This window comes from Zootoca vivipara, chromosome 6 (genome assembly GCF_965207765.1).
Source record: "Zootoca vivipara chromosome 6, rZooViv2.hap1.1, whole genome shotgun sequence".
NCBI classification, from domain to species: domain Eukaryota; kingdom Metazoa; phylum Chordata; class Lepidosauria; order Squamata; family Lacertidae; genus Zootoca; species Zootoca vivipara.
The window spans coordinates 15472357-15487286 of record NC_142589.1 but is presented as its reverse complement, the minus strand read 5'-3'; the positions used below and the strand labels follow the sequence as shown (position 1 = coordinate 15487286).

The window sequence follows — 14930 nt, the reverse complement described above, 5'->3', positions numbered from 1 at the left end:
AACTATGGTATGTGGATCAGCTCACCTAACTAAGCAGCTCTGGGTTTCATAAGAAACTTTGAGTCAATTACCTCTACTGTTTTTTATCACAAACGTTTGACGCAGTGGTGGTTGCCCCTTCCATTTTGACTCATAGGATCTCAGGGCTAGAAAAAGATGATGGAGGTCATCCAGTACAACCCCCACCCCACCCCAGTCTTTGCAAGATCTGCAACACAGGAGGCAGCTTAAATGCCTCCAACAAAGGGGAGCCCAGGACACCTTGGAGGCCTGTTGGGCAGTTGAACAGAACAGCACTTATCATTTGGGAGTTCTTCTTCAGGTTTGGGCCAATTCTGCTTTGAGCGGACGAGACCAATAGCTGGTCCAATGGTGAATAAAGGCGGTTTCTGTTTGTGCTGTAGAGAGGGAAGTAGTGAGGGGCAAGTGGGGCTCATCGAACCTGGTGTTAAGACCAGGAGCGGGAGAAGTGGCAGTTAAATGACTTCCCAAAAATCCCAAGTCCCCACCACCAGCCTCTAAGGCCAGGACAATGACCGTTGACACAGGCACCACACACACACACAACAGCAAAGAAGATCAGAAAGGAAAACTAGCTATCAGAACTGGATTTAGGTTTGATGAGGCCCTAAGCCAGGGTCCCCAAACTAAGGGCTGGGGACCGGATGCGGCCCGCGCACGCCAATTGTGCGGCCCTCGATGACTCCCGCTGCCCGCTCTTACCGCCGCACCGCGGTGCAGTTGCCCATCTCCGGGTCAGCGCAACACCAGAAATAGCTTGTGCGCACATGCGCAAGCTATTTCTAGCGCGGGGCCAACCCGGAAGTGCGCCAGAAATGACATCTGTGCATGTGCAGAAGCCATTTCCAGCGCTGCCCCGCGCCAGAAAAAGCGAGTGTGCACGCGTAAGGGAACACGTTCCCCCGCCCTCTGGCCCGCCATGCAATCGGCGCCGGAGGAACCGGCCCGAAGCTGGGTAAGTTTGGGGACCCCTGCCCTAAGCTACTGAAGGTAATGGGGCCCTATATATGTCCAGCTGTCCTTTGTCAACAACAAATTGTCACTTTTTTAAAATACAGTAATAATAATATGCTATATTTGTAGACCTCATAGGTATCTAAAGCCATTTGCACATGTTGCCCTGCAACCAGTCCATGCAGAATGTAGGCATGCTATATATAGAAATAAGCAAATTGGTGATATTTTAGGGAGAAGGCTAGCAGGCTAGCATACACTGTTGCTGTGTTGTTGTTCTTTAGTTGTTTAGTCATGTCCGACTCTTCGTGACCCCATGGACCAGAGCACGCCAGGCACTCCTGTCTTGCACTGCCTCCCGCAGTTTGGTCAAACTCATGTTCGTAGCTTCGAGAACACTGTCCAGCCATCTCGTCCTCTGTCGTCCCCTTCTCCTAGTGCCCTCCATCTTTCCCAACATCAGGGTCTTTTCCAGGGAGTCTTCTTTTCTCATGAGGTGTGCAAAGTATTGGAGCCTCAGCTTCAGGATCTGTCCTTCCAGTGAGCACTCGGGGCTGATTTCCTTCAGAATGGATAGGTTTGATCTTCTTGCAGTCCATGGGACTCTCAAGAGTCTCATCCAGCACCAAAATTCAAAAGCATCAATTCTTCGGCGATCCGCCTTTTTTATGGTCCAGCTCTCACTTCCATACATCACTACTGTATGTAGGTTTTATTTGTTTTTTAATATTATATTTTGGAAATGCACATCCAGTTCCCCCCCCCTTTAAATGTTTTGGGGGCTATAGCTTGTTTAGCTTATACGTAAATCCGGCACTGGTAGCAATAAGTGGATGCCATGTACTGCATTGTACTATTTTCCCCGACTATCCAATATAGAATCAAACCATCGCCAAAATTCAAAGGTTTGACCCATTTCCTTGGTTCCAATGGCTGATGACTCCTCTGGAAGAGGGGGATCCAGGGCTTCCCCTGCCTCTATAATCCCTGATGCATAGAGTCAAGTACACCTCCCCACTCCCCAGGGAGTAGGAAAAAGATGACAATGGACCACCAGACAGGTATCCCTTGATGGAGTTTGCTGAAACCAGGTATTCACAAAGCCCATCTTCAGGAAAGCCCAGAGAGCAAGGATCTGTGTAAATAGTTTTATTGGAAGGTGTTTGGGAACTGAATCTGATAACAGGGATGAATGATGGGCTCATGTTACTGTGCAAGATTCCCTTCTTCTTAGTGACTTGTGGGTGATGTATTGATGATGTATCTGGAAATGTATTATGGGAAGGGGGGGGTCTTAAAAGTCCATGCAACCCCATGCTCGGGGTTCCTACTCTTTGTGTGTTTCAACCTTGTTGCAACAAATAAAGATCAGGTCTACTAACCGCTGTTTGCTTCTTTAACTTGGCTGGAGATTCCTTCCTTTGCTGACCAGGGACGGAAGTGGCACCTCGATGAGCTGGGCAGTGGAGTAAACGTGCATCCAGAATTTTTCTATAACACTGGGAAGGAACCCCATGTACAGTAGGAAAAGCAAAACTCTTATGCTAAACCTCTGCTGCCTTATGAGATGCCTGCCTTGTCGCTGAGCACAAATGAGTCGAAATGGCGGCCCAAAGACCTCGCCCATGTCCAGTTGTGATCAGTTTCACCTGGGGAAAACTTCCTTGAAAAATCTTTCTGGCATTACAAATGGCAAAAGTATAATAGACACTGTGCTGGCTTCAGAATTTTCCCAGATAACATGCTCGAAAGCTTAGTTTTCAGATCCATATCTATTAATCATAAGCTAAATCCATGGTGCCAACGAAAAGGGGAGCAAGATATTCACCTCCCTCTAGAAAACATTTCCCGGAATTGATAAATGACCACGGAAAGATGCATGACAGAAACCTTTTTTAATATTGAGGGCCACATTCCCTCCAAGATAATTTTCTGGGGGTCGCATGCCAGTAGCAGATAGGGACCAGAGGCAAAAGTAGGTGAAGCAATGGATAGGAACATAGAGAGCTGCCTTAACCTGAGTCAGACCAGTGGTCCATCTAGCTCAGTACTGTCTACACTGACTGGCAGCAGCTGTCTGGGGTTTCAGATAGGGAGCATCTCTCAGCCCTGCCTGGAGATGCTTGGGATTGAACCTGGGAACTTCTGCATGCAAAGCAGATGCTCTATCCTTGAGACGCAGAAACTTAGGAAGCCTCCTTAGACTGGATCTGACTATTGGCTCATCTCTCTCAGTATAGTCTACACTGAATGGCAGCAAGTCTCCAGGGTCTTTCCCAGCCCGACCTGAAGATGCTGGGGCTTCCTGCATGCAAAGCAGATGCTCTACTCCCGAGGCTCAGAGCTTCCTCCCTCAAAACATCAGAATTTCCCCGTGGTTCCAGGACCATTCAAGCAGAGTTCCCTGCCCTCGCTCGGCTGCCTTTCCTCCTGTGCTGACTTTCAGTAAACATCTCCTGCTGAAGACCCACGGAGGCAGGAAAGCGGCACTGAGCATCTGAAACATGCCACTGAGTTCGTCAATCCGTGTTTCCCAAACTTGGGTCGCCAGCTGTATTTGGACTACAATTCCCATCATCCCTGACCACTGGTCCTTATAGCTAGGGATGATGGGTGTTGTAGTCCCAAAACAGCTGGAGACCCAAGTTTGGGAAACACTAGATCAGAGGATTGTTGCCCTTTATTAGGCGACAGCTGACTTTTTCTGTATCGCTTGAATGACTCCTGCTGCTCTTTGAACATAAGGAGCGTTCTGAAGCAGGATCAGGCCAAAGGCTCATCTCATCCAGCACCCTCACAGCGGCCAACTGGATGCTTCTGAAAAACCCACAAGCAGGGCCTGAGCTTATATATAAACTGATGATAAGAGACAAAGACAGGTTGACAAGGATAATCCAGATCAAATGGGAGCAGGAAGTTATGATTCATTCAAACACGGTACAAGAAATGATGAAGAATATAAACAATATCAAAATAGAAAAGTATAAGGAATTAAGTAGAACTTTTTTACTAAAATGGTATAGAACCCCGGCACAATTGGTGTATTTAGTGAAAGGATTTAGCCCCAGATGCTGGCATTGTGGTCGCATAAAGGATTCTATTCACACATGTGGTGGGAATGCAATCTGGTTAAGGAATATTGGCAGAGGATCATAAGGGTAATTTCTGGACTATTCCAAACAAACATAGGAATTAATAGGGACTTGCTATTTTCGGGAATATTGGGAAATAATAAAGTAAGATCGTGATTTTAGCTGGAATGGCAGTTATTGCTCTAGGATGGAAAGAAAAAGCTAAATGGAATATGGAAAAATGGAACGATTATGTTTTTGAATATGTACAATCAGAAATATTTGCACAGATAGCGGCAGAGGATAGATGGGAAAATAAATTCCAAAAAATCACAAACAAGTGGGCATTTTATAGGAATTGGGTAGAAAGGGGAGAAGCCAACCCGAATATACAAGCACGAATGAACAGACTGTGTACATGGTTAAAAATATGAAGAAGGAAGGCCCGATCAGGGGGGAGGGTGGGAAGGGAGGGGGGAGGATTGTGGGGGGAGGCAAATTGTAAAGATACGTGGAATGAACTCATGCTTTTGTTATGTAAACCTAGTAAAGTAAATAAATAAATAAATACCCCCCCCCCAAAAGCAGGGCCTGAGCTCAACATCTCTCCCAACGTGATTTCTAGCAATTGGCATTCAGAAGCATCCTGAATCACTAGTCTCCCTTCAATAGTCTTCTCCACATCTAATCCTGCTTTAAAGCCATTTAGATTGGGTGTCTGTCTCTGTCTCCTGCGAGAGAGTGCGCCGCAGTTTAGCTATGAGCTATGTGAAGGACTCCTTCCTTTTGTCTGGATCTTCCAACATTCTGCTATATTGGACGGCCCCAAGTTGCAGCGCCGGGAGAAAGAGAGAGTGTGAGAGCTTCTTGCTGGGCTCAGATTCCCCCTCATGTCTCTCGCCTCAGTGCTTCCTGTTGAGAGCTGTGGTTCAAGAGGGCCATACGGACACACCATGCAGGAAATGACATGGCTTTCGTTCCACAGAAAACACGTGGGCTGTTCTTTGCTACAAAAATGTGTCAAAAGAAGCGAGAGGGAGACAGAGGGGGAAGAAGAGGTGGGAGACCTTCCAGGGGCACAGCATTCCCAGCCAGCGCACCAGAGGGCTAGTTGTGGGAGAACTTTGAGTCTCCATCCCCCACGGAAGAAGTGAAGAGGCGACCGAAGGAAATGGAAGCCAAGTCTCACCCCAGATTAGACAGCCGCTGGCTTTGTTTGGTGATGCTCTGGCTGTGTATGGAACTAGCACAATCCACTACTGACGGTCAACAGGAGTGGAGACCTTGTTGCTCGTCAACTCTTGCCGGTAAGTTTGGAACAGAGTTTTAACATTCCTTAGGTGAGCAGGTTTGAGGTTTTGGACTGTCTGGGTTGATAGCTCTTTTCTTGTAGCCCAGGGGAGTTCATAGAACCATAGAATGGGAAGGGTACCAAGGGTCATCTAGTCCAACCCCCTGCAATTCTAAAGAATCTCTGACGGAGATAGAACTCTGCATGTGCACCAAGGCCCTGTTGAATTTGAAGATTCTGAGGCTAGCTATTATCGGAAGTAAAAGCCTAGCGTTCTCAGAGGCCCCACTGCAGCGTAGGAACATAGGATGGTCCATTCAGCTCAGTACTGTCAACACTGGGTGGCAGCAGCTCTTTGGGGGTACCAGTAGAAATGTATGATCTTTATCCAGGTAGTGCCCAAATTATTGACTCAGCCTTTCATAGGAACATAGGAAAGTGTTTAAACCAAGTCATGCCTGTTGATCCACCTAGCTCAGAATTGTCTACACTGACTGGCAGCAGCTTTCCAGGGTTTCAGACGGGGTCTTTCCCAGCCCTCCTTGGGGACATCAGGAATTGAACTGGGGACTTTCTGCATGCAAAGTTCTACCACTGAGCTCAGGCCTTCCTTTAAGATATAGGAACACAGGAAGTTGCCTTGTACTGATCCAGAGCTTCAGACAGGACCTATCTCCCAACCCTACCTTGAGATGCAAGGGAACAAACCTGGGATCTTCTGCATGCAAAGCAGTTGCACTCCTGCTGAGCTACAGCCCTTAAATGTCAAATTGACATTCTTAAGCTTAGGAAACCAGCAGACGACTTGTGAAAATTATTCCCACCCCTCATTTTTCCTGCATCTTTTTAAAAACAACTGTAGGGGATCACCACTAATTTTCAACATGAAGCTTAGGACATTGCCAGAGGCTTCAGCTATGATTCTATGATTCTAGGGTGTTCTTGCCTTGATACCCTGAAAATGAGCCTAATGGTTGCGAGGAAAGATACCATTGTGTTTGGAATGTGTCTCCCCATTTCCAAAGTCTCATCTCAGGGTTCAAGAGAACTATAGCATAACGAGCAACAGGAAGACTTCTTACATGAGATAGGCCAAGCGGTTCAGTGGTTAAACCAAAGTTTACTGAGATAATTTTATTTGTAATACTGAGAACTTCCTAAGAACTACACTTTGCCAAAGCTGGCATAATGTCTAGCTATCCTATCCATCTTACCTATTCTATGCTGTCTACCTATTTTATATATCCTGTTTTTCTATCTATGCGTAACTTAACTTTCCTCTTCACCATAAATGTCAGCCTATCTGTTCAATCTATTTCATCTCCCTTTCTATTCTGTCAAATGCATTATCTGTCATTTTACCTATCTTCCCATGCTATCCTTTATTTTCTATATTTGCAGCTTACCAATCTTATGTATATGAGGGACGCGGGTGGCGCTGTGGTCTAAACCACAGAGCCTAGGGCTTGCCGATCAGAAGGTCGGCGGTTCGAATCCCCATGACGGGGTGAGCTCTCGTTGCTCGGTCCCTGCTCCTGACAACCTAGCAGTTCGAAAGCACGTCAAACTGCAAGTAGATAAATAGGTACTCCTCCAGCGGGAAGGTAATTGGCATTTCCGTGCACTGCTCTGGTTTGCCAGAAGTGGCTTAGTCATGCTGGCCACATGACCCAGAAGCTGTACGCCGGCTCCCTCAGCCAGTAAAGCTAGATAAGCACCGCAACCCCACAGTCGTCCGCAACTGGACCTACCGGTCAGGGGTCCCTTTACCTTTACTCTTATGTATATTTTTGTCTATTGACCCGTGTGCTAGTTTCTACCTATAATTCCATAACTTTACAATCCCATGCTTATCTGTCTATCCGATCTGTTCCTATTGTATCCTCTCTCTTTTTCTCCATCTTTACAGAGCTTATCAGTCTTTTATATCCTTTTGTTTATTGACCTGTGTGTTAGTTTCTATCTTTTTTTTACACAACTATCCTATCTACCATTTCTATATATCATTGCCAATCCATTAAATCTATTCTATTTCCTTATAATATTCCAACCTGTCTTCTTATCAATTCCTTCTATCCTTTTGTTTATTGAACTGTGTGCATTTTCTATCCATCTCAATATAATTTAATCTTACTTGCTGTGTATATCAATCTAGCTATCCAAACTCTTCTACTTAGACAGCCAATCTGTCTGCCACCCAATCCTGCTGCCTCGTTCTTTTCTATCTTTCCAGGTCTTATTTATCATGACAGTGATTAATTTATTACGAACTCTTCACCTTAAAGTCCCAGGGTAGGTTACAGTATTAAAAGCAATATTAAAACAATTTAAAACAGGCATCCCCAAACTTTGGCCCTCCAGATGTTTTGGACTACAATTCCCATCATCCCTGACCACTGGTCCTCTTAGCTAGGGATCATGGGAGTCGTAGGCCAAAACATCTGGAGGGCCGCAGTTTGGGGATGCCTGATTTTAAAAAACTAATCTTATCTATCATTTCGTTATTGAGCCATGTGGTGGTTCAAACATTTCCCATTGACCAAAACATTGAAACTGCATCAGCTGAAAATAAGAATTATACACTACCAACATGCCCACCTTTCTGCTAGACAAAAGGGGTACATCTGGCGCGGATCTTATTTGCCATAGACCACCAGACTAGGTGTCCATTTGCAAGCCTAAGTGGCAGCAGTTAGTGCTGGGTTGGGCCATAATAATTTCATGAAAAGAGGGGGGGATTTGGGGCTGTTTTCAGGGGGCAGACTCATTTCAGTTTCCATACTGCTCCAATTGGTTGGTAGTCACCATCTTTCCCCTTCTCCCAGTTCCAAAGGATGGGTGTGTCATAATCCACAGGGATGTCTTCCACTAAGAATGATGGCCGAAACAAGAAGTGGCCAGTAGTTTGGCAAGGCTTTAGGACCATGGATAGCACCCCATAGGGTGAGACAAGTCATCCAAGTCTTCTCAGCAAAGTCCTCCAGCAACCAGCTGAGGATTTATAGTAGGATTTATAGTAGTCATTAACTGGAACCCCCAACCCCTGAGTGCCCCTTTAGGCCAGTTAGGTGACCAGTGCCTTTTTCTGTAGCTGTTGGCTTCTTTGAGGCAATGGAGTTTCCGGCTCTGTTGGTCTTTGTTTGGGGTTTGGTGTCCCAAGGAGTCTGTGAACCACTGATCAAAGGCTGTCAAGAGAAATGTCACTGCAGGATTCAGCGGGGAGGCAAGCTCTGGTGCCCACCAACCCACATGGCATAGGCGAGGGTGTGGATCAATCATCTCCTCAAAGCTGCAGTTGCTGGAGGACTCAGAGTAGAGCCATCAAAGTTAAAGAACACGCTGGAAAGCCAACGCGTCATAGTGGTTAGCATGTCGGAATAGGACCTGGGAGACTAGGGTTCAAATCCCCACTCAGCCGTGGAGCTCACCGCATGACCTTGAGACAGCCAAAGGTCTTCAGCCTCACCTCCTTCACAGAGCTGTGAGGATTACATGAGGAGGGTGGGGGGACCATGTACATGAGCTCCTTGGAGAAAAAGGAAGGATATAGCTGTAATAAATAAAATAACTTAGGTTAATTGATTTCAATGGAGCGCTGCATTTTTCTCCCAGGGCCTGGGCTAAATCACGGTGCCCATCATAGACTCAAAGGGGCAGTTGTAAAGAAATTTGTATTTATAACCCTCTTTCCTTGCACACCTTTCTTCATCACCAGGGGTCCCTCCGAAATCCTGTGGCAAATGTAGTAGTGGGAAGTGCTGTAAGGACAAGCCATGCCATCAATGCCGGGCAGTGCCAACATGTCCAGAAGGGCAGGAACTGAGCTGTTCAGGTAACCCTTGAGTCAATCCCTTCTTCCTCTAAGTCATAGGCCTTGGGTCCTCCAGGTGTTGTGAGACTACAAGTCCCATCATCCCCAGCCAGCAGAGCTAAGGGTCAGGGATGATGGGAGTTGTAGTCTAACAGCGTATGGAAGGCAAGACAGACAAGAGGTAAAACCTAGCAAGGTTAAGGGGTCTGGTCTGGCAGAATGGTGGTGGATCAGGGGTTGGATCCTGTCAGAATGAATGCGATAGAGTAGGGGGCAGAGCCTGGCAGGGTGTAGCAGGACAGAGGGTGGAGCCTGGCAGGGTGTGGTGGATCTGAGGGCGGAGCCTGGTGGGGTCTGCCAGGTTCTGAGCCTGAACAATAGGCGTGATTGACATCTAATGCCCTATAAAATATATTGTGGAAGGGGGGGGGATTATTGGGTTGCCTTTGTTTTTATTTTTCATTATGTATTTTGTGGGGGGTTTTATGTTGTAATCTCATGTTGTGAACCGCCCTAAGATCTAAGTGCATAAGGCGGTATACAAATTTTTATACATAATAATAAACATGTTCTACTAGGGTTTTTTGGGAACGGAGTATCGGCTTCTTTTAAAGTTCCGTATTGTTATACCGTCTCACTCAATTTTATAGTTCGCCGCTTATTGAAAACTGTTTTGGAGTGATTGCACACAGATTTACTAAGCAGAAACAGAGAAAATGTTGCTTTGTTAGAAAGCATAAAAACACAGCAGGGAGCCTCTCAGCAGTAAGTAACCACCTACCTCCCCTCTTCCTTCTTCCAGGCACTATTGACTTCAGATATTTCTGCAGCCCATGCCCTAATGGAACTTTCTCTGATGCCAAAGGCAGCTGTTGCAGACCTTGGACAAAGTAAGTCATTCTCTGCTTTGCAGCATAAATAATAATAATGCTATTTTATTATAGGAACATACCGAGAGAGACCATTGGTCCATCTAACTCAGTGTTGTCTACACTGACTGGCAGCAGCTCTCCAGGGTTTCAGACAGGGGACTCTCCGAGCCTGGAGACACAAGCAAAACCGATGCTCAACCACTAAGCTGTAGCACACCTTGAGCACACCCATGTTCCAACCATCATTCTTTCCTTCCTTTGTAGCTGCAAGACGCTGGGGCTTCCAGTTCGACGACCAGGGAACACAACTCATAACGTGGAATGTGGCAGCACGAGACCCGTCACCGTAGTTATGCAAACCGGTACGGTTCTGTTTTCTGTATCCGAAATGGGCCTAAAAGACCTACACATGGGAATCACAGAGTTGTTTCCGACACGGTTATATCCAAAGCAGACCTGTTGAAATGAATGGATCTGTTTGTGGTGCCTGTTCACTTCAGTTGGTCTACTCTGAGTAGAGCTTGCACTGAATACTGTACACACAGAGAAAACGTGGACACAGCGGGACTGGATTCCAATTAAGGCTGTTGCTAAATCTCACACACTTGGAGACACGCGTTTTTGACGCGGCCCAGGCAGGTGGTGGAAATGGGAGGGTGACCTCGGCGTTATTCTGGGGGCAGGAGCAAAGATGTCCAAGAGGAGGCTTCTCCTTGGTGACAGAGATGGGTGTTCTTGGGGCGCAGGGATGATGGTCACGGCTAGCAAGAGAGTTCTCTTGCAGGTGGCAGCAAATATTAAAGACAGGTTTGGGTGTTTGTTTCATTTTATATATTTAAGCTCATAAATATGCTTCAAATTCACAAGGCATAACAGGTATAACAGTGTTGTCTCATCACTGCTTTATGTTAGTGCCTATCTGATCAAAAAACCTGAAAACAAAGGAGGAGGAAAAAAGATATTGTTAAATAAAGAATGTACTAGAAACAGATAACATTAATTCATCTGTTACAATATTATGAGCCCATTAATAACTGAGGAAAGAAGAGTATATAAAATAATACCTAGCTTTTTAAGGGGGGGGGAATACCTTTAAACAAATAAATTTTCTCATCTTTTATAAAAAAAAGATTTAAATCTATAGATACTCAAGAAAGAAAATAATGAAATAGATTAATATGAAAAAAGCCAATGAAAAGATCAATGAAATGGAGGGTTAGAAAATATAAATTATGAACACCGATTAATTACAGATAAATTACCCTCTTAAAATGCTATGTAATATTAAAGTAATTCCAAATTCTATAAATTAAACTCTCAACCCAATTAAACTCCAATTAAATAAGACAAAAATGAATTATACGGAGGAGTGTTTTCTTCAGCTTCCTTGTTTCGAAAATCTAGTGCTTGTTTTTAAAGCCTGCTGCAGAGAGGTGCCCTCACGCTAGGAATGAGGAACAAGCCATCGGGCTCTGAGCTATATAGGGCCTGGTGTGCTGGGATTGGCCCTGGGGAGGTCAGCTGACAGAATGCTCAGGTGGCTGGTATTGCAGCCTAGATGGCGCCCTTGAAGCACATCTAGGGAGTTGGAGCTCAGCCAAAGTTCCGTCAACAGGTCTATGCCACAGATTATTATTATTATTTAGCAGCCAGTCACTTTTATGTGCTTTTATTTATTTATTTGAATGGTGTTTTATGTTTGAATACTCCCCGGGTGTTTTATGATAGGGTGGTAAAATAATGCTCTTATAATAAATACATAAATCTATGCACATTAATTCTTTAGATTCCACGGTCACGACAATCCTGACCATTGTGACAGCAACGGGCCTCTCTCTCCTCATCCTGCTGACGTTCTTTTTAATCATCTGCGTATGGACACAGAAGAAGAAACTGCCCCTGGTGGAAGGTCAGTGTAGCTTTTGGACCCCCTCCTGGTGCCCACCCAGAGTTCCCTCCTGACCTAGCCATGGCAGTATCAGTCGAAAGCCTAGTGTCAAAGGGTGAGCTGGCAGTAAGTTACAGTGTTCAAAGTTGGCGCTAATTCCTTTATTATCAAAAGGACAATCCTCACAGACTTGGCAGAGTGTCAGGCCTAATGAGCACAACAGCTCATCCCTGGGAGGTCTTACCCCATGAATCAATTGCTGTGACCGAAAGCTCCCCACAGCTAAGTCCCCTTCTTTCTACGCCTTTCCCCAAGTAATCAGAGACTGAGCCTGCGTGCAGCCTGCTCCTCCTTCACCCGTTTCAGCCCTCTTCTGGTTCTGGGAGACAAGCGGGGAGGCGAGCTTGTCGCAGAAGGAGGGCGAGACACCTGTGTTTCTTCAGCAGCCTGACTCGTCTCTGCCTCTTGGCCTCTCTACCCCCCTCTTCCTGTTTCAGCTTCTGCCTCCGATTCTGGACTTCTCTCTGCCACCGACTCTCCTAGCTCACTAAACCCTGTTAGCTCTTCCAACACCTCCTCCTCCTCCCAGTCTTCTACCTCTGACCACTCATCGCCATCCCACTACCAGTCCCCAGTCTCTGAGCCTTCTTCCCTTAGTGGGTCCCCAGCTGGTCTCCCCCCCCCAAACACCATTCCTCTGCATCCATGACACCTGGACTACGCCAACTTCCAGTAGGGTTGTGCTCTGGATCTGACCCAAGCCCGGATCCAGCACCAAATCACCCTGCACTGAGTGGAGAGACAGCCCCAGTCAACTCAGGTTGGGTTGTCCCACCCAGAGCAATTTGCCCCCTGACAGAAGGTGGGCTGGTTATGGGGCAGGGGAGAAACAGAAGAAGAGGCAGGGTCTGCTTTGGCAGGGCTTCCTTACAGGGAATGTGCTATCAAAGCAGCACCCAGCAGGATTGAACCCAGCACCTCCTTCTCCCTCCACACCCCTCCCAACCACAGGTTTAATTAGTGCATGTCCTCATTTTTCTGTGCCCATTAACCCTTGCTTGCCTGGGTGGAGGGTACTCCACCTACCGCATGATGGTCAAATTTACATTCATTGCTCCACCCGCTTTTGCCTTTGGCCCTGCCCACCTCTTTGCCTCACCATTGGTACCTTTGTCCTGCAGAGCCTGAATCCATCCACCCTTCAAACTTCCCAGGATCTCATCATGAGGACACCTGCAGTTGCCAGTTCCCAGAGGAAGAGCATGGGGAGAACATGGACAAATGGAAGGCCTCACAGATCTCTTTGGCCCATTGAAAGAACTTGGGGCGGATCCACAAGCCTGTGCAAAACTCACCCCGCAATATCTAGGCGGCTGATCTATATGGACGGCAGCTATTATTTTTGTTGTAACATGATGGGGCTTTGGGTGCCTGAGCTGTTTCCCTCTTAGGTTGGTTCCTTCACTGCTACTAGCTGTCTCTAGTTCAGATCACCTGCTCCACACTGTGACTATGAGAGCTTTCCTTTAGTCTTGCCGGCTAGGGAAATCAGATTACGAGGAAGGATCTCCAGGAGATGGAAATTCCAACCCTGCTTCCCCTATTCACCCACCCCCAGTTGCAACTGCTGGAACAAGCCACCCACTTTCCTAGGCAGGGTTTGGAAGATGGAGAATGAAGGAGACGTCCTCGTGGGTAGGGCGGTTGACGTCCGATTTTTATTTTTATTTACAAAAACACTGGTCCTATGAGTACTCCATGGGTATGGAGCCAGGGAAGGCGGGGCCAGAGTCTGGCGGAATCTGGCGTACATTGCAGGTGGGGTCAGAATGTGATTGGGAGGGTTGTGGGCGGAGCCTTGCAGACTCTGACTTCCCAGACTTCCTTCCTGGTTCTCTGAGAGAGGAGGGTCATCTCCAATTACATTTCACTAGGTAAAGGTAAAGGGACCCCTGACCATTAGGTCCAGTCGTGACCGACTCTGGGGTTGCGCCCTCATCTCGCATTATTGGCCGAGGGAGCCGGTGTACAGCTTCCAGGTCATGTGGCCAGCATGACAAAGCCACTTCTGGCAAACCAGAGCAGCACATGGAAACGCCGTTTACCTTCCCGCTGTAGCGGTTTCTATTTATCTACTTGCATTTTGAGGTGCTTTCGAACTGCTAGGTTGGCAGGAGCTGGGACCAAGCAACGGGAGCTCACCCCGTCACAGGGATTCGAACCGCCGACCTTCTGATCAGCAAGCCCTAGGCTCAGTGGTTTAACCACAGTGCCACCTGGGTCCCTCAGTTCACTAGGAGCAGGCTAATTGAACTGAATGGACCTGAGCCAGCCTTGCCCATTTACCTCAAGGGATCTACTCTGAGCAGGATTAGCTCAGCCCAGAATGCTGTTTCACTGGTCAGATCAGCAATTGACCGGCCAGTTAGCAACCCTTTCTACGTATATTGCTGGGGGGTGGCAAGACATGGCCTAGGCCAAGGCAAATGATTTGCGGTACCCGGAGAGAATGATGTGCCCTTCATGCCTAGGACAGCCTTCCCTTGGTTGGCACCCTCCTGATGTTGTGGGCAACGTCTCCCATTGTCCCTACACCCTGCGAGGTGTAGTCTAAATCATCTGGAGGCCCCTGGCTTGGAGATGCCTGCTCTAAGAGCCTCTCCCTGTTTGGTAAGCAAAGGGCAGAGACTCAGCTTAGAATCTGCAAAATGGCAATCTTAACAGGATTGTTTCCCACCCTCTGGCACAATGTGTATCTCCAACTGCAGGCTGCCTGGTGGCTTTTCTGCTTATCTCACCACCCCCATAATGACGTCCCTCCTCAGGGTCTGTTGCGGAGGCCGTTGTCGTGAGCTTTCCTTGTTTCGAGAAACCTGCTTTGGGAAACCTGAAGGCGTTTTCTTTTCTTTTTCTTCTTCTTTTCTTTTACTCCGCTGCTTCTTCCACCGTTTCAAAGGGTGCAATTCTGACGCAAGGGAAGAAAGTTTGCTTTCATCGCAAAAGCAGTGGCGCCACCCCCGTC

General features: G+C 47.0%; 1 protein-coding gene across 1 annotated transcript; it reads left to right on the top strand.

Annotated features, from left to right (window-relative positions):
• Window positions 1-4897: 4897 nt before the first annotated feature.
• TNFRSF18 (TNF receptor superfamily member 18) lies at window positions 4898-13629 on the top strand. The gene is made up of 6 exons (XM_035120481.3): window positions 4898-5353; window positions 9053-9169; window positions 9951-10038; window positions 10285-10382; window positions 11807-11929; window positions 13090-13629. Exons 1-6 carry the CDS (start codon window positions 5218-5220, stop codon window positions 13221-13223), a joined length of 696 nt encoding a protein of 231 aa, XP_034976372.1. The 5' UTR covers window positions 4898-5217; the 3' UTR covers window positions 13224-13629.
• The last annotated feature ends 1301 nt before the right edge of the window (window positions 13630-14930 follow it).

What these genes read in the sequence shown, in the direction of transcription:
- TNFRSF18 (XM_035120481.3), top strand. Translation starts at nt 5,218, where the DNA reads ATGGAAGCCAAGTCTCACCCCAGATTAGACAGCCGCTGGCTTTGTTTG. An exon ending in GCAGGAACTGAGCTGTTCAG is followed by an intron (nt 9,170 to 9,950) that starts GTAACCCTTGAG and finishes TCCTTCTTCCAG; the next exon opens with GCACTATTGACTTCAGATAT. An exon ending in GAAACTGCCCCTGGTGGAAG is followed by an intron (nt 11,930 to 13,089) that starts GTCAGTGTAGCT and finishes TTTGTCCTGCAG; the next exon opens with AGCCTGAATCCATCCACCCT.